This window comes from Myotis nattereri, assembly GCF_964212035.1.
Source record: "Myotis nattereri genome assembly, chromosome: 3".
Lineage (NCBI taxonomy): Eukaryota > Metazoa > Chordata > Mammalia > Chiroptera > Vespertilionidae > Myotis > Myotis nattereri.
The window spans coordinates 137,379,461-137,398,324 of NC_138077.1; the positions used below are offsets into that span (position 1 = coordinate 137,379,461).

The 18,864-nt window shown below is 40.6% G+C and overlaps 1 protein-coding gene across 2 annotated transcripts in view; it reads left to right on the plus strand.

Moving 5' to 3' along the window:
• CAP2 (cyclase associated actin cytoskeleton regulatory protein 2) overlaps positions 1 to 18,864 on the plus strand; it is a 141,681-nt gene that overhangs the window by 48,879 nt on the left and 73,938 nt on the right. For both annotated transcript variants that reach the window (XM_081087730.1, XM_081087731.1), the window contains exon 4: positions 7,410 to 7,487. In XM_081087730.1, the coding sequence (XP_080943856.1) occupies positions 7,410 to 7,487 (78 nt within the window). The remainder of the gene's footprint in view (positions 1 to 7,409; positions 7,488 to 18,864) is intronic.

Here is an 18,864-nt window from a genome sequence, read left to right on the forward strand (position 1 = left end):
AAAATTGATAAGCCCCTACCAGGCTAAATAAGCAAAAGTGAGAAAGGACACTAATTATTAATAACAAAAATTAAAGAGGAGACATTACTTCAGATCCCATGGAAAATAAAAGGATAGTAAAGGAAAACTGAACAACTCTATGCCCACAAATTTGATAACCTAGATTAAATGAACAGATTCCTTGAAAAACATATCTGCCAAAAGTTACCCAAGAAGAAGTAGACTATCTGAATAGGCCTATATCAACTACAGAAATTGAATCAATAATTAATAACCTTCCAAAAAGAGAAAGCACCATACCCAAATGTGTTCACTGGTGAATTCTACCAAACATTTATGAAAGAAATTATACCAGTTCTATATTATCTCTTTCAGAGGATAGAAGCAGAAGGAATACTTTTAAGTCATTGTATGAGACAAGCATTGCCCTAATACCAAAATAAGACAAAGATATTATAAGGAAAGAAAACTACAGACCTATATAGCTCATGGACATCTATGCAAAATCTCTCAAAAAAATATTAATAAATCAAATCCAAAAATATATAAAAAGAATTATACAACACGATTAAGTGGAATTTATCCTAGGTATGCAAGGCTGGTTCAACATTCAAAATTCAATTAATGTAATCACATCAGCAGACTAAAAAAGTCACATGGTTACATCAATAGATGCAGAAAAGCATTTGACAAAATCCAGCACCCACTCATGATGAAAATGCAGTAAACTACTACTAGAGGGGAGCTTGCTCAACTTGATAAAGACCATACAATAAACCTAAAGCTAACATCAGACTCAAGGCAGGGATGTTCCCTTTCACCATTTCTTTTCAACATAATACTGGAAGTTCTTGGTAATGCCATTGGGCAAGAAAGGAATTTAAAAGTGTACAAACTGGGAAGCCATAAAATTGTCTTTTATTGCAGATGACATTGTCTTCTATGTTCGAAACCTAAAAGAATGGACAGAAGAACCACAACCTTTGATACTAATAAGTGATTACGGAAACAGCATTTGTTAGAACATTGGTTAGGCCCACCCAGTTCTACTGAATCTGAAACCCTGGGGATGGGACTCAAACATCTGTTTTAGCAAACCCTCTAAATGGCTATTTGCACAGTCGAGAACCACTGGTGTAAGCCTTCTTCATGATTCTTAATATGTCAACCCAAGTGCCTTTCATAATCTGATTTAAGTCAGTGCTTATTGTCATGTCTACAAAATGAGGCATCTTCAATCTTGTTTTAAGCGAAGTTGTGATGCAGGTGAAATATATCTTTGGCATCGTATCACCATCCTGTCGGCCCATTTTCCTGTCTTGCTATTATGTATCAGGTCCCTCTTTATCTTTTCGGTGGCTGCAATTCAAGGGACTTCTACATTAGGGTAGATTAGAGGCCCCTATGGAATAAGATCTAAAAATACAATTTCTAATTATGAATATAGAGCATTGGCAGACTAATTGGGAAGGAATGTGGGGCTGGCATTGACAGTGACCTTCTCAGGGCCCACAGATTGCACCCGATGCGCAGATGCCCATTCCCCTGACCTTAGTCACGGAGAAGCCCCTTCCTTTCACTGTCGGGCTCTCATGAAGGGGCTGACCCAGTTTCAGGAGACCTGGCACGGGCACCCTGGCTGGATGCCCCGTGCAACTCCTTCAAGTCTTGCCTGTGCTCTTCCCCTCTGCGGCACCTGCTCATGTTGTCATCTCCATGGTGCTTTGCAGCCCGTAGCTTTCCTGCTTAAACCATGCAAAGCTTTGACAACTATTCAGAGATTCACCTTTCTCAGGGACCCAGCTCTCTCCCAAGGGGATTAGCTGAAAATAAGTCATACTGGTATTTAGCTCATATCTGCTTGTCCCAAGGCTTATTTTAAACTGATTACTGAAAGTCATTCTCCTACATTCTCCCTTAGGATTATAGAACACGATGGTCCACCAACCCATCTGTCCAAGAACCCCAGTCGCCTAAGGGATAACTGATAGGGTTCAAAGAAAATGCACAGCCCTGGCTCTTACCAACACTGTCCCTTTCCTCTCCACACACACGTGCTCACAGACAGATAGATGTGCAGATTTACCCACAAAGGCCACTAAGTCCTGCACATGTGTGATGGACAAACTTAGCAAAAACCGTCAGTTATTTGTCGTGACTGAAAATCCCTACGTTTGGCTTTTTCTTTCACAATGTTTTGAATAGCCTGAGTGAGCCAAATTCTCCCTTTCAAGTTATCAGAACTCAGCAGGTTCAGTAAAATTGCTCCTAAATAGGATGCTGTCTGGTTGAGAGAACTCATGGAACTTTCCAGAAGCAGGAAGCAGATGGATTAGAATATCTCACAGGTGAAGTGAAAATCCTTTGAAACTTGGACCAATGAGGTTAAAAATGAATATGGCTTAGAGTTTTCTGGTTATGCCCAGAGTTCCCGGGAGCAGGAAGAAGCACACAGCTGAATCTTCAGAAAGATCTGTCTACATAAGCAAATTGAGAGGGAAAGGTGAAGCAGATATCTAGATATTCAGCCAGATTCTGCTCCAGCCTCCACCTCTATTGTTGAGTGAGAGGCCATTGGGGGAAGAGACTAATTAATGAAATTGGCCATCTTCACTAATCTAAGCCACCAGAAAATTACTCTATTAGCAACATGCTAAATGTTGCTTCTAGGGAAAGTAAAAAAGGCTAATGATAGTGTTCATCTTGGGATAACTACAAAAATATTGTTAATGTTACTTCTGAGCTGCAATTTCAACTACAGAAGTCAGGTGATCCCAAATTGCTGTTCCCATAGCAACTGTAATTCAGTCGGCTCTGCAAGGCTTTTCATAGATGAGGACAATACCTCCATATTATTGTTGCTGGGAGAAGTGCAGTTCTTTTATTTATGTCCAAGCTATGGAAAGTTGTACTTAATAGCTTTCTTTTTGGAATTGTGGTTGTTAGAGACAACAACAGTCCTTTTGAACCACTGAAAACACACATTTTGATTCATGGGTAAACATTCATGCAGCTCAGAGCTTCACATTTATTTATAGGTCATAATGGCCTCCAGGAAAATTCAAAACTCCTCTGTTCCACCGAATATAATCCCAGCAATCAGATACCAGGGCAAAGATAAGATGAGACGATGTATCCCAAAATGGAAACTATGCCCTCATTTAAACATTAGACTTGATCTGTCATACTATTGATGATTGAATTTGTGATTTTAAAATAAACGGCTTACTAATTTTGGTTTGATTTCAACCATTTCTTAGTAGAAAAAAAATTCTGGATGAGAAATGAGAAAAGTTAGAAACAAAATTTCAGTAAATATTTTGGAAAATTTGTCAGATACCAAAACGTGATAATGGAATGACGAAAACTAGTCATTTCCCAGTTAGCTAACACCTTTACCCGTCAAGCCCAGAAAATTTTCTGATATTGATTGACACTGGGATGAAATTAACCTAATCCTTTTGATGCTATTCTAGTTGTTTTTTAGAAATGTATCAAGCTAGTTCTTACTTATCTCTCAGAGAAGTAAGACATTATCCGAGAAGGCAGAGAAATAGAAACTGGCCCAAAACGGATGTGAAGCTAACCAGGATGAGATTAAAGGTGAAATCAACAAGGATAAAAGAATATAAATTTATGACCACATACAACTAAATCAGAATTTTTCTCTCCCACAAATGAGGGAGGAAAAGATTTTTTAAAACTGCACTGATAGTAACAAAACAAAAAAAGCCATAATCTAAAGCAACACATGTCAGTAACTGGTGGCTGAGCAGCCTTTGGTTCCTATCTCTGCATCTATTTCCCACTCCTTAAAAATAAGCCTTAAAAAAGGAAGTCAGGAGATGAAAATATGAAACAAGAAATGGAAGCCACAGGGCTGCTTCCCTATGCATATGTAACGGCTTCCTATCTGGGTTTGGAATTGGAGAAATGATCCCAAATCTTCATCAAAGGGCCTATGTTTCATGTAGGTGAAGTGAATCCTGATTTAGCACATGTAACATATTCCCAGAAGAATGAGCCCCCAAATTCTCAAATAAAGACTGGACAGCTGAACTCTCCCTTTCCCTATTCCCTAGTCCATCAGGCCCTAATAGAGCAGAGAACACAAGGCAATTAGCCCCCGAACTGTCTATTGAAAGGGAAAATTAACTGACCTCCAATACCGTGGCCAAAGGCTCAAGGAATCAGCACATGGAAGCTACATAGTGTCAGAAAGTAACATAGCATGCGAAAGACAGACGTACTAGCCCTCAAAGAAAACAAAACTTCAGGAACAGAAATGGATTCCTCACAAGGTTTAATAAGAATATACCATAGTCTTAGAATTTAGAGTATAAATGTATTTTTTAAATATTTTTATTGATTTCAGAGAGGAAGGAAGAGGGAGAGAGAGATAGAAATATCAATGATGAGAGAGAATCATCGATCTGCTGCCTCCTGCCTGCCCCACTCTGGGAATCAAGCCCACAACCCGGGCATGTGCCCCGACCAGGAATCGAATTGTGACCTCTTGGTTCATAGGTTGATGCTCAACCACTAAGCCATGCCAGCTGGGCTAAACGTATTTTTTTAAAAGCATAAAGAAAGGTTAGAAAACAAGAATAAAATTAAAAGGAAAATTGAAAGTCTAACAAATCAAGAACAAAAACAACATTATTGTAAAAATCATATCTAAATAGAAATGTTAATGTATATAAGAAACCGTGTTGAAAATCTGGTTACTAACAATGGAGAAAAGTATACATTTAATCACAGTAAATACAGATGATATTCAAGGAAATTAAAGGCAGAGAAAGAATCTAAAAGATATGAGGACATTAAAATATTATATAATCTGAGGATTATAATAGGAGTCCTTGAATAGGTATTCTAACAAATGAAATGGAAGAAATATTGAAAAATATAAGAAAGTTTCCCAGAAATGAAGGACCAGATCTATTCCAGGATATAGAATATAGAATGCTCAAAACCGAAACATCTTGTTTAAGCTATTAATCTCTAAGGATAAAGAAATAAATCTTCAGATGTCAAACTAGAAAAAGCCAATGTCCTACAAGGGAGAAAAAAATCAGGCTGGCTTCAGACTTTGCATTGCCACACTTAGTGCCAGGGTATCTGAAAGTGGAGAGAGACCCCGGGATCTTACATCCAGCCAAGATGTTGTTAAGTATAAAGACAATAGGGAAATCTATTTAATTTTGAAGAACTAAAGCAACCTTGACACTGTTTTGAAGAAAATACTTGATAACGAGAGTTCAGTCAATAAAAACAGCCAAATAACTCAGAAATGGAGAAGTCATGGTAAAATAGCTGGTGAGAACCATTAGGTGTGTTTAAATGTAGAACTAGTCCTAAACAACTCTGGGAATTAATATTGCAGGTAGAATATGAATGCTATCAATTGGGCTAAATGGAAACAACCACTAAAAAATATGGACAATAGGGGACTAGAGATAGCAGTGAGAAAGTACTTACGTTTTCATCTTTGCCAATTGATTCCCAATCACTACTATCTAAAATTATATCATGTACTTTAAAATGCCACACATAATTATTCCAATCTCATATTATTTTATAATTTTTAACCTTAGAATGATCATTTATGGCATAATTATATAGTGCAGAAATTTTTATTTGAAGTTTATCAGTCATTTCTCTTTCATTGCTACTATTCAGTTATAATTAAAATTCATACTTTTTAAATAGCACCTAGAGTATGGTCTCATTTTTCAAAATCTCTCTGTACATGTATCTTAAATATTCAGCTAATGTTAATAATGATTTTTTCTAGGTTGTGAGACATTTTTTTCAAAACTTTAATTTTTGAAACCTTCAACATTTAAAAACCTATTTTATATAATTATGCTTTGTGTTATTAAAAACAACTGTGCTTGCCGAAACCAGTTTGGCTCAGTGGATAGAGCGTCAGCCTGCAGATTGAAAGGTCCCAGGTTCGATTCCGGTCAAGGGCATATACCTTGGTTGAGGGCACATTCCCAGTGGGTGATGTGCAGGAGGCAGCTGATCGATGTTTCTTTCTCATCGATGTTTCTAACTCTCTATCTCTCTCCCTTCCTCTCTGTAAAAAAAATCAATAAAATATATATTTTTTTAAAAAGCTTTCAAAAAAAATTTTCTTAAAAACTAAAAAAAAAAAAAAGATTTTAAAAAAATGCCAACGTGATTAATTATGGGGGATGTGAGTATTTGGAATTATTTTCCTCTTGGTACTCTTCTGTAACTTTTTGATTTTAAAAAATGAAAGAATGAATTAGTTAAGAGTGTGTAGAGGGTGAGGATAAAGAATATGATACCCTGTGTTTGAAGATATTCCCACCCACTCAACTCCTTTTTAAGAGGTTGAGTCCAGGTAGCACTGAAATCTCTTCTGGAACCATCTTAATGAATGATTGTGGAAGCCACTAGCTCTCAGGGAGCATATCTGTAGGGGGGTAGCATAAAAGACAGTTTTCCTTCCACCAGAAGGTATGGAACAGGTTTGGGCACACTAGGAAAAAGGACAAGAGACACCCATTGAAAACACTTTGGGGTTCAAACATTCTTTAACAGCTTTGTTGAGCTACAGTAACTCACATATTATAACATTCACTTTTTAACATGCACAATTCAGTGGTTTTTAGTATACTCACCAAGTTGTGATATTACCACTGTCTAATCCCAGAACATTTTCATCACCCCCAAAAGAAACCCCATTCTCATTAGCAGTCACTCCCTATCACCCCACCCACCAGCCCCTGGCAACCACTCTGCGGATAGGCTTATTCTGGTCATTTTATGTGATTGGAATCACACAAATGCAGTCTTTCGTGACTGGCTTTATTCATTCAGCATCATGTTTTCAAGGTCTAACCCATGTTGTAGCATGCATCAGTATTTCATTTCTTTTTTTTAAGTATATTTTATTTTCAGAAAGGAAATGGAGAGAGAGAGAGAGAGAGAGAGAGAGAGAGAGAGAGAGAGAGAGAGAGAATAAGAATCATTACCAGCTGCCTCCTGCACGCCCTACACTGGGGATCGAGCCCACAACCCGGGCATGTGCCCTGACCAGGAATCAAACCATGACCTCCTGATTCATAGGGCGATGCTCAACCACTGAACCACGCTGGCTGGGCAGCACTCCATTCTTTTTAATGCCAAGTAATATTCCATTGTACGGGTATATCACATTTCATTTATTCATTCATCAGTTGGTGGACATTCAGGCTGTTTCCACATCTGAGCTGTTATGAGTAATCCCATTATGAACCTCTATTTACAAGCTTTTGTGTGAGCATATTTGTTTATTTTCCTTGGGTATATACTCGGAATGGGCTTTCTGGATCATATGGTAACTCTGTTTAGGAGATCAAACATTTAAACTTCCTCTTCCTCTTTGTTCCCAGGCAGAAATGGTGCACAGCGCTTTCCAGGCCCAGCGGGCTTTCCTCCTCATGGCCTCTCAGTACCAACAACCCCAGGAGGTAAGTGTGCATCCCTAGAGACAGGGCTGCCTGGGCAATGGGCGGTGTAAGGTAAATAGGAAGCAACAGAACCAGCTGCTGTGAGTGACAACCTGAAAATGAGAGTTACAGCACATGTGGGCTCTGTATCTAAGCCAGACCATGATATGGAACATTTCTTCTGTCTTCATAATCTTAATATGGCCAAATTCATTCTGTAAAAATTGACATCACCAGTTTAAAAGGTCAATTTATTTATGTCACCTATATCTTTTTTTTTTAATTTTGAATGAACAGTTTATTTTTTTAATCTTTATTGTTGAAAGTGTTACATATGTCCCCTTTTTCCCCCACTGACCTCTTCCAACCAGCCCCCTCCCTCCACCCCAGGCCTTCACCACCCTAATGTCTGAGTCCATGGATTATCCATATATGCATACAAGTTCATTGGTTGATCTCTTCCCACCCACACACCCTCTCCTATCCTATTCTTTTTGCTATTCTCACAATAGTTTTATAATCAAGAAAGTGTTCACTACTACTTTTTAATTCATACTTTGTGCTGCTTTGCTATCAAAATGTGTTCACACCTATCATCATATATATATTCTATGTATGAATTTTATTATCTTCTATTTCATAAGTAGGATAGATAGGCTAAAAAGTAAATCTAGTACCAGCATTCTTTATTAAATAAGAAAAAAATAATTGTTTTGGCTAAATATTCTGCATCTGAATTTTGGTACAACTATATAAATATAGAAGGTTATTGAATATTCACTATAACACAATATCTTAAATCTAATAGCTCACTTTTAATTCTAAAACACACTCTTGAAATTGAAAAAGTGAAGCTGAGAATCCTGGGAAACTAGGACTTTGACTTTCAGAGAATGAAGCTCAGCTCCATAAAGGACCAGCACTTAAGACTCTAGACCCATGGTTGGCAAACTGCGGCTCGAGAGCCACATGCGGCTCTTTGGCCCCTTGAGTGTGGCTCTTCCTAAGCCTTAGGAGTACCCTAATTAAGTTAATAACAATGTGCCTACCTATATAGTTTAAGTTTAAAAAATTTGGCTCTCAAAAGAAATGTCAATCATTGTACTGTTGATATTTGGCTCTGTTGACTAATGAGTTTGCCGACCACTGCCCTAGACCCTCCCTGGAACCATGGTCCCCAGCGCTGCCTGTGCAGTGGCATCTCCTGGAAAATTTTTAAAATATCAGTGCCTAGTTCTCACTCCAAAAGGTTCTGATTTAATTGTTCAGAAGGTGGTCTTGGCCTTGAAAGTTTTGTAGCCAGAGCTACCAAGCCCCACCAGGATAGATGGATGGATCACTTCCCTTACAGGAAACGAGTTAGCACACAGCCTAGGCAGACAGCTTTGTAGGGATGGAAATATTGTGTTCCGCTGTGGGTGCATTTTCTTCCTTGGCTTTCTCAATCCCTGATTTTTCCTCCCTTTGCAAAAGAGAACAGTGATACAAGGAAATCACAATGTGATGCACTCGAGAGACAGACTTAGCCTGGCTTTTCTGTGATTAAAGTGAGAGGAGAAGTAAACTCAATGCATTATCGAGAGTCTCAGATGGAGGGAAGGACCATGACTTTCTTGGCCAGTGCCCCACTCAATCACTTCTTCAAGCACACACAAAAAAGGCTTCTCCGTTGGCCTTGCAGCCTTGCACATAAAAGTCACTCGTTAAGTATTGGGTGAAGAAATGAATGAATGTACTGGGAGGAGCCATGGTCAAGGATAATGTGTGTCTGAGTGTGTGGCTGTGCAGATTCTTGGGTGTAATATCTTGGGTATAGCTCCACTGCGTTCTTGATCAAACGGAAAGAAATGGATCGGTTCCAGGGCACTGTTACCCAGGCAGGGCATGGGCTGGCAGTGTTCCAGCACTTATTACAGTGCTCTGAGCGTAATAAACCCCAGCAGTATCAGGTAGGTGAAATGCAAAGCAATGTTTTGATGCCCACCCTCTTTTTCATCCCCTCCATCTTTGCCCAGAGGACTGTTCTAGTACTTCCACTCAGTGGAAAAGTAGATTTGGGAAGTTACCACCACAGTGGTGAGAATAGGCCATGACCAGGCCTTTATTTTCCCCATGTACATTCTAAAAGATACATCATAAAAAAGATTATCATAAAGCAGGTTATAGTTTTTTATGGGAACAATATTGTAACTGTCCATGTCATCCCCTCTTCCTTTTTTCAGGAGAATATTAACTCCTGTAATTTCAACTTTTGCTGACATAGGGCAGTGGTTCCTAAACTTCAGCATACCTGAGAATCACCTGCAGGGCTGTTAAGTTGCAGGTTTCTGGGCTCCACTTACAGAGTTTTCAGTTCAATAGGACCTGGCTGCGGCCTGAGAATCTGCATCTTGGAAGTTCCCACCTGATGGTGACACTGCTGGTCCTGGGACCACATTTTCAGAACCTGTGGCTCTCACAGTTATGCCTGTAGCTCACATTGATTTCAGATGTTTTCAATTGTCATGTCCAGCTACCTCTTGAGCACTGCTTCTCAGGCTCTAATCTTCACTTCATCACCGGCAGATCTTGTTAAAGTTCAGGGTCTAGATCAGCAGGTCCCTGGTGAGGCCCAAGAATCTGTGGTTCTGACCAGGTGATTCTGCTGCACTTTGGGCAGAGAGAATTTAGGTGTTACCACCTAATATCTCCAGAAGCACAAAATTCCTCGGCAGTCAAATATCAAACTTGTGTTATTTTCTCCAAACATGTCTACATCAAAGCAAGTTGTGTTATGCTGCAGTAACACACATCTTCAAAATCTTAGTGAGATTTATTTCTTGCTCACATGTCATGCCTATACAAGGTGACTTACTTTCTAGGGGATGAGTTATTAAATAATTATTCATATAATTTTTTACTTAGAGTTGTAATAAGGCTCTGAAATATAATGGTAGAGGATGAATCTTTAATAGGAGTTTCAAGCATTAGAAAAGGAAGCTATTTTAAAGCAGGAGAACCTGCTAGGGGTGCCTCCAATCCTGCTGATGGAGGTGACCTCTAACTCTGCAGAAGCATGAGACAAGGCCAAACCAACATCAGTGGTCAGTTAGGGTCTGAGGGTTGTATAAGCTGATGCCAAAAACTGAGATTGTGCACCCTGGCCAGCTGGAAGCTAGAAACCTCCTGGAACACAGAAGAGAACTGATAAAATACTGGAACCCACAACAATGCAAGCTCACAGTTAATCAGTGGACAAATATTCATCAAGTGCTTAACAGGCACTGTAAAAACAAACACCTATGCGATGGGGCAGGGCTTGAGGATGGGCATATACTAAATATTAGCTGGGAAGAGCCCTTAGAAACCATCTCTCATAGCGTTCTCAATTTAAAGATGAGCTAGGAGAGCTTTAGAGAAAGAAATTGGTTTACTTCTTAGTTCCAAAGCTGACAAAATGCCCCAGGATAACTCTGATTCCCAGATATCTCAGCCAACACACTCCACCATTGCACATTTGTGTGCGGTGCTCTACATTGCTGCTTTAAGCCAGAGTGCCAGCCTTCAAAGAGATTAAATTTAGTAGAAGGTGACCATCAAAAAAGAAAAGTATTTTATACTTATCCTATATAATAAAAGGGTAATATGCAAGTCGACCAAACGGCTGAATGACCAGTCACTATGACACGCACTGACCACCAGAGGGCAGATGCTCAATGCCGGAGCTGCCCCCTGGTGGTCAGTGCACTCCCAAAGGGGGAGCCCCACTCAACCACAAGCTGGGATGATGGCTGGCGAGCACAGCAGCCCACCTCCATAGCAGCGCTAAGGATGTCCTATAGTCCGACATCCCCCAAGGGCTCCCAGAAAAGGTACAGGCTGGGCTGAGGGGACCCCTCCCCCAGTGCATGAATGTCGTGCACCAGGCCTCTAGTCAATTATAAGCAAACTGCCAATCAAGTGAGGTAGACCATTAGTGCTACCAAAATTCAGGGAGGTAGGGATCTTGTAGACAAAGGATCAACAAAGGCATCGTAGAGGAAATAAAATGACAGTGCAAGAGTAGTAATACAGCTCCTTCAATGTAACATTAATATTACAGTAATATTCATAAAGTGGTGGATTTATTTAGCACAAACCCAAAAATCTATTTCCTGGGTTAAATATGATGGGGGGGAAACCCCACACTGTGCTCAATAAAGAAACATGTTAAACATTATTATACCCACGTTTTCAAAAACTTATTTGACCACAGAGGCTTCTTGTAGAAGGATATCTACTCGAGTTCTGCAGAAGCTGGTGCACCAGTTTGGAAAATGCAGAGTTGAACATTTTTTTTTGAGTTGCTTTAAATGCTTGATGGTTGTCACTTTAGGTGAATTCTGACTTTTAGGGGAGATTCTGTGGAAGGCAGAGTTCAAAGATGGACCCCAAGATTCCCACCACCTAATATAAAATCCCTCCACTTGAATGTAGATGGAACCTGTGAGTTCATAGGATATCACTCCTTTGAGTAGGTTATGAGGAGGGTGACGGGACAGTCACTCCAGTGACTCTGTTGTGGCATAGGAAACTGTCAAAGTGGCTGGAGACCAATTCTTCTGCTGTCCTTGAAGACAAGAGCTGCCATGTAGGGAGAAGACAGCTTCCAGAAGCTCAGAAAGACCCTCTGCCAACAGCCAGCAATAAAACAGGGGTCTCATACAACTACAAGTAACCGAATTCTACCAACAACTACATGACCCTCAAAGGGGATCCCTAGCTCCAAATGGGAATATAGGCCTGCCGACACCTCGATTATCCCTATGAGACCCTGGGCAGAGACCATAGCTTTACTCTGCCCAGATTTCTGACCTATAGAAACTGAGATGATAAATGGATATTGTTTTAAGTCTTTAGGTTTGTGGTAATTTGCTGTGCAGCAATAGAAAACTAATACAGATTACCTTGAGTCCCCTCTCCTTACAAGATTCTAAGAGAATCGTTTTTTTAATAAGGCCATGAGCCACAGACCAAAATGGGAAGCCACCCTGCCATTTGCTTTCTCTTCCCTGCCCTACGAGTTCCCCCACCCTCTCCTCCTGTTTACCCTGGGAGAAGCAGGGGCAGAGGTTTGTCTGTAGGCTTGATTGGCAATGAAGACATCCAACTTCTAGTTTCCTTTCTCATTTTGAACTAGAAACACATTTCTTGTATTCTGTAATATAAGGGCTTTTAAATTTTTAAGCCATCATCCGTAGAAAAGTATATATATTTTATTTCACCACCCAGTTTCACAACAGTTCCCCTTACCAAGTTCACTGCATTCTGACATTTTTCTTCTAGTCCATTCTATTGCTCTGCTCTTTTCTTCCTCCTTTTGTAATGATGATCATGACTCACTGAGTGGATTTCATGATGTACTAATGGGTCATGACACCTTGCATTTTGAAAGCGCCTCTCTCATTGATATATTACAATGCTCGTGACATACAACAGGTTATAAAACATGTGAAGAATATCTCATGCTCGTCCTCTCTCCCCTTGTTGTAATTCATAGGAATGATCTGTGGGCAAAAGAATGGCCTCGTCCTTTCAGTATTGTTGTCTGTGGGTTTTAGTGACAATTGATGAAGCCTGTTTCTTCACAGCTGATGGAAGGATTCTCATATGGAAAATGGTCAAGAAACCCCCATTCTGTAGGTGCGAAAAATTTCAAAGGACAATGGCACATCCAACTATTCCTTTACTTTTACAATAGGTGGGTGGAAGGGAAATGTGCTACTTCTATTTTACAAGCATGAAGTGTGAAATTCAGTCACACATTAATGATCTGGCCCTGGGATCCAGACCAGGGTCCCTTCCTTTACTCACCATCCGAAGTCCTCTTCATAGACACTACACATAATAAGAGCCATACTGCGTAGTCACTTATAGACCTGTAGGTCAAAATAAAACTGTAGAAAGTGTTTAGTTGAATAAATAGCTGAAAGAAATACTTATTTAGCACTGAGACATTCCACATCACCTGGGAGAGATGTGAAACATGATCTTTAATCATCTCCACCATGAGTGACCCCAAAACTCTGGCCTGAGCTGAAAATGGAGCCTCCAGTAGACCAGTGCCCTGGATGGGCACCACCCAAAGAAGGCTGTCACTGGGGGTTCCTGGATGGTCACCCATTGAGGCCCACCTCCTCGGGCCCTGGCTAATTTGCAGACAAATAGGAGGCGTTGGTGGGCTGGGGAACTGCTGTTCTCCTTCCCTCCTAGGCACACTTTCCATATTTTCTCCAACATTTCTTATACTACTAGGTCCTGACAATGAAATGGTGTGTGTGTGTGTGTGTGTGTGTGTGTGTGTGTGTGTTATTAATGCTTACTGGTACACAGAGGGGAAAAAATAACCCTAAGTTTCCAACTTCAGAGAAGATGATTTATGGTCACTGACTGCCCTATGGATTTTATTCCATTGAAAAGACTAGGAGTCTGAGGGTTTTATTCCTCCAGAAGTGAGAGGTGAGTTTCTTCCAGCCTCCCTCTCCTTTTCTGTCTTTATTTGGACTTGCATTTTTAAAGGAAATAGTGCCTTCTTGTGTGCAGAGAAGGAATCTAAAACTGATTCTTGGTCCTTTCACTTGTATACAGTTGGAAAACTTGCACAGAGAGCTTCCTTCTGGCCATGACTCTGGCTCTGAGAGACTGCATGCCCAGCACAGTGCTCTGCTCAAAGCACTCACCTCAGAAGGATTTTTAAATTCATGGAGCAGTATCTAATTTGCAAATGATTTGTTACTCTTAAACTAAGCAGGAAAGCCTAGTGGGGGTCACTTCAAGATTTCTGCTAATTACTTGAGGCATCAATAGATCCAGATTACTGTTTACTAGTGGGCATAAATGTGTTTGAGATTTTTATAAGACTTAGTAATTTGTGAGGGTCGTCAAGGGTAGGAACTTTGGATTTGGGCCTATCTGGATTAGAATCACAGACCTTCTCATTAGCTCTGCTACTCCGCATGCAAAAAACAACAAGTTCATCTGTGTCGCCTACGTTTTAAAGTCTTCTTTTTCAGGGTTACTTGTGGCAATTTAATTTGGTAAAATCCACAGTACATTTCCACTGGACCATTTTAACTGAATCCATTTGCCAAGTTACCCACTTAGGGGAAGGCAGTTAAACTCTAGTCTAATCCTATGTCTCATCTTTAAAATGGGGATAATAGTTTTTACCTCGTAAAGTTACAGTGAGGATTGAAAGAGAAAAGCAGAAAGTATCAGGTAACTGAGGAGAGTTCACTGTAAGCCAAGGTAGTCCAACTGCTTTAGGAAAAAGTTTTCAATTCTCAGAGATTTGGCCAAGTAGACGTTTTTTCCTTGCTCTCATAAAGTCTGCTCTGTGATTTTGGTTGATGGTATTCTGCATGGCCATTCAGGGACCCAGGCTTCTTCCATCTGGTCATCAGCCATTGAACTGGGAAAGAGAATGCAGGGTGGTTCCTGTGAAGTTTTATGGGCCAGGCCTGGAAGTGGCATGTGTCCCCTCCAGCTTCATTCAGTCTCGTGGCCATTCCTAGCCACAAGGGAGGCTGAGGAATGTAACCAACCCGTGTGCCTGGGACGAAGAAGTCATAGATTTGGTGAGCATCCAATCTGCCAGAGTGGGGAACTTGGTTTGCCTAAAATAAGGTCTATTTCAGTGGAAGTAGATTGTCTTTCTAAACACTCATGTGGGTTTTTCCAAGTTACTAGCCCAGTAGACAGGAAAGCTTGCAACTCTATCAGCTGAATGTGTTTTTATTGCATTTGGATATGTATAGAGAAATACAGATATAGATACATGTATACAAACATCTTAAAGTTTCTCTTAATTAGAGTGTGTCCATCCTTTGTTTCTCTTTAATGTTTTGCAATCAAGTGTCAAGGTGTTGTCTAACACAATGGTCACGTGACTTTGATCTCAGAGGATGTCTTGGGTAAATTAGTTGGTGCTTGTGGCAGGTCTGGAAATTGTAAGGAAAGGCAAACGAGTGAACAAAGCCAGAATCCCAAGCGTTCCTTACATCTGTGCCCAGAAAATGTCACCACATTGCTCAGCCAGGGCTGCTGAATCTTCGTGAAAGGTTTGGCCATAATTAGTGCTAAGTTCTGTTGTTAGGGGGGATGTGGCAGGTAACGTAATGCAAGGAAGTAATTCTGGCCCTAATGTAAAATGAAATGCCTACTTTCAAATATCGTTATGAAGCTTTTTTTTTTTTATACAAAAGCATCAGGAACTGAGTAACTGGTATTAATTATATGTGCCAAGCAAGTATTTTTAATCTTGAAAATAGGAAAGAAAAACTATAAGAGAAATAAAAGGTAAAAAAAAAAAAAAAAGTTTACCCTTTGTATTATACTGTTATCTTTTCCTCAAATAGAAGTATTTCCCAGTGGTCTGCGTTGACAGTTTCAGGAAGAGTTAGCACTTTTGAATCTAACCAGTGGCTCACTTTATGGCCTTTTCTAAATTAATTTTTGAGTCTCACTTCATATTACTGAATGGGTTGCTTCTCTTCACTGCCAGCTCAAAAGCACCCAAAGGCAATGCATTTAATTTCTAGAGAAGAGTATAGGCTTAACCCCAACTAAAATATCTGCTCAAGCAGGTAAAAACTGCTTGCTGACTGATACCTCCAGGATTGCTGTATGGTAACCAGCAGCTTTCTGTGTGCATCTCCTGTTGTAGGTGGAGAAATGAGGCTAAAAGAGGCCTTTGCTCTCCATCTGAGTTTTTCCACGGCAAGAAAATCACCTCAGTAATTACACCCTGGCTGCCGTGGGGAGGCTCGCTGCAGGGCTGGTTCAGGAAGAAGGAAGCACAGGCAAGGGAGGGGTGGTATCATCGGGGTCTGCGGGAGCTGACAGCCTGAAGCTACCCAGTCGGTGCTGAATCCCAACAGGAAAGCTAATCATTCGTTTATCAGGGTGCGGAGAGGAGGGTAATGAGAAAGGAGGGTAATTCTGTCATTCTTCTGCCCAGACTGTTTGCTTTAGCAACATGAAGCTGTGAATGGCCCTGTGCGCTGTGACCCTGGTTAGTATGGAGGCAGAAAGGATTTGCTAAGATCCTGTCCTGTTGGACATCACTCATGGTGACTTTTTGTTTAATCTGATAAGGCACATTAGCTCATCTGTCTTTGTGTAAGACATGAATTAGATAATGAATGGCCGCCCAAAGGAAGTGAGGTGGTTATCACACACAGGGGATTTGGGGATTATCTGAGGGGTAAAGGTCAATAAAGAAGAATAATATCTTTTGTTTTATCAACTATTTCATACCAAGTTTGTTACAGTTCCAGACTGCCTTGATGGCAGTTTCTTCTTAAAGGCTGGAACTATGTATGTGGCTAGGAAATTTTTCATTCTCTGTTTAGTCAAACGTTGGGATCACTTTGTATTTTTAATAAAATAATTATCCACTATTTCTCATTCTCCACCATGAAGCTAAATGTTTGCTTGCCTGCCACCATTAATCTAAAGAAAGAAAAAACACAAACTGGAAGTGTTGCAAGTTTTTCTCTTACAGCTTGAATCAAAAATTAATTTTAAAAGAGGTCATTCATTGAGTCATTCAACAAATCTTTTTAAAAACTAAACATACTTTGGCCTTTGGTTTGGATTTGCTACTTGTTCATTGTTCCAGCAGCCTTAATTTAGGTCCTCTTTGCAGGACATAGCTTCTATCATCTGTTCAAAGCTGTATATGCGAAAATAGCAGTCGGGGAGAAGGTAATTCCAGCTGGCATTCCAGTCTGGGTGCGCTGTCATAAATTACTTAGCAGAGGGCATGATCCATTACTTTTTATGGTCATGTTCTATATTTGTATGTGCTGGGGGATGGATGGGTCACATGACAAAACCATCATTTGATATTAGTGTTTATGTGCTCCAACTAGTGAGGGCAAGATTTAAGCTTCACTGTGCAGTACTTTTAATTTGTATACTTAGCTCTTAATTAAAAATGCAGATATTTCCCTGAGTTATTAACATTACAAATAATCCAGAATAAATTGTACATAATTGATTTTAGGAGAAGACAAACTACTGTATGTCCTAAATTGAAATGCACTGTGCCTTCCAGAGATTTTTAAAACATAAATTTTGAACAGGAACAAGTTAACATTGCCAGGTTAATAAAAACCCAAATTCACCATTTGACATCTCCTAGCTCCTCTCCTAACTTGAACAAGGGGGCACCTTGCTGATGGCAGTTTATTTTAAAGGAATTACATTTCCCAAACTAATCGAGAGAAGAAAACACACACAAGCTTTTTCCCCTCTGTTCTCCACATCACTTCCCCCCCTCCCGCCCGCTTTCAGGTTTCTAAGTGGCAAACACCTACAGAATGTACTTGCATGATGATTTCTTCTTTTTATAAACTAGACAGGAAAAAAATGTCTTGTCAGGTTTTGGTGGATTCGCTGCTGGGAGGACTAGTACTTCCATTTCTGGAATCGCTTAGGAGATAAATTTGCCTGTGAATAGTTGCTTCCGACCTTTGTTAGGCCCTGCTCACCTTGTACTCCAGCCTTTTTTAATTGCTCAACTCCATTAATTTATTTTTCTGGGTTTTTTTAACCAAACATGTATTGGGTGCTCACTGTATAGCATTCATAGCATTTGGCATTCCTACATCTTTTATCTCAATTGCATGAGAACATGCGTTGGGGAAATGGGGTCTGGGTGATGTTATTTGTCATGGTTCAAGTTTTCCTGTGCTTTGCACTTATCTTAACTGTTACCACCCTCATGCCTCCACCACAGCCACCTTCCTAACTTTTATTCGATTAAGGAACATTTTAACCATGCCTTCTGATAGTCTCTTTATACCTCTGAACTTTATCAGCGTCTATATAATAGTTTCTGTCAAAACAGAAGTAACTTGGTTGTGTATTATTTTAGAAACATTCCACTGTTGTCTTTGTGCATATTTTCCACCCCCTTGACAAGATTCTAAGAGTTTCAGAGATCTTTATAATAGGTGTGTCTTTGCTTTTATGACATACTAGTGGCCCAGTGCACAAAATTCATGCACTCGGGGTGGGGGGAGGGTTCCCTGAGCATGGCCTGTGTCCTGTCACAGTGTGGGAGGCCCACAATCCATCATCCCAAAGAGGTAGGCCCCACCCACCCATCTGGGGCTCCTCGATGGATTGCCCCAAAGAGGTAGGCCAGAGCCGGGGGAGGCCAGCGGACCACCAGGCTGGGCTGCTCTGGAGGCCTGCAGACCCCCGCAACAGGCGCACGGAGACCCCACCGTGACCCCACTCCTGGGTCGGGCCACGGCGGAGGCCTGTGAACCTCTTCGCGCCTGTGGACACCGGGCCAGGCCCGCGGCGGAGGGGCCTCTCCATGTGCCTGCGGACCCTCAGGTCGGTGCAGGGGTCAGGGACGCAAGCC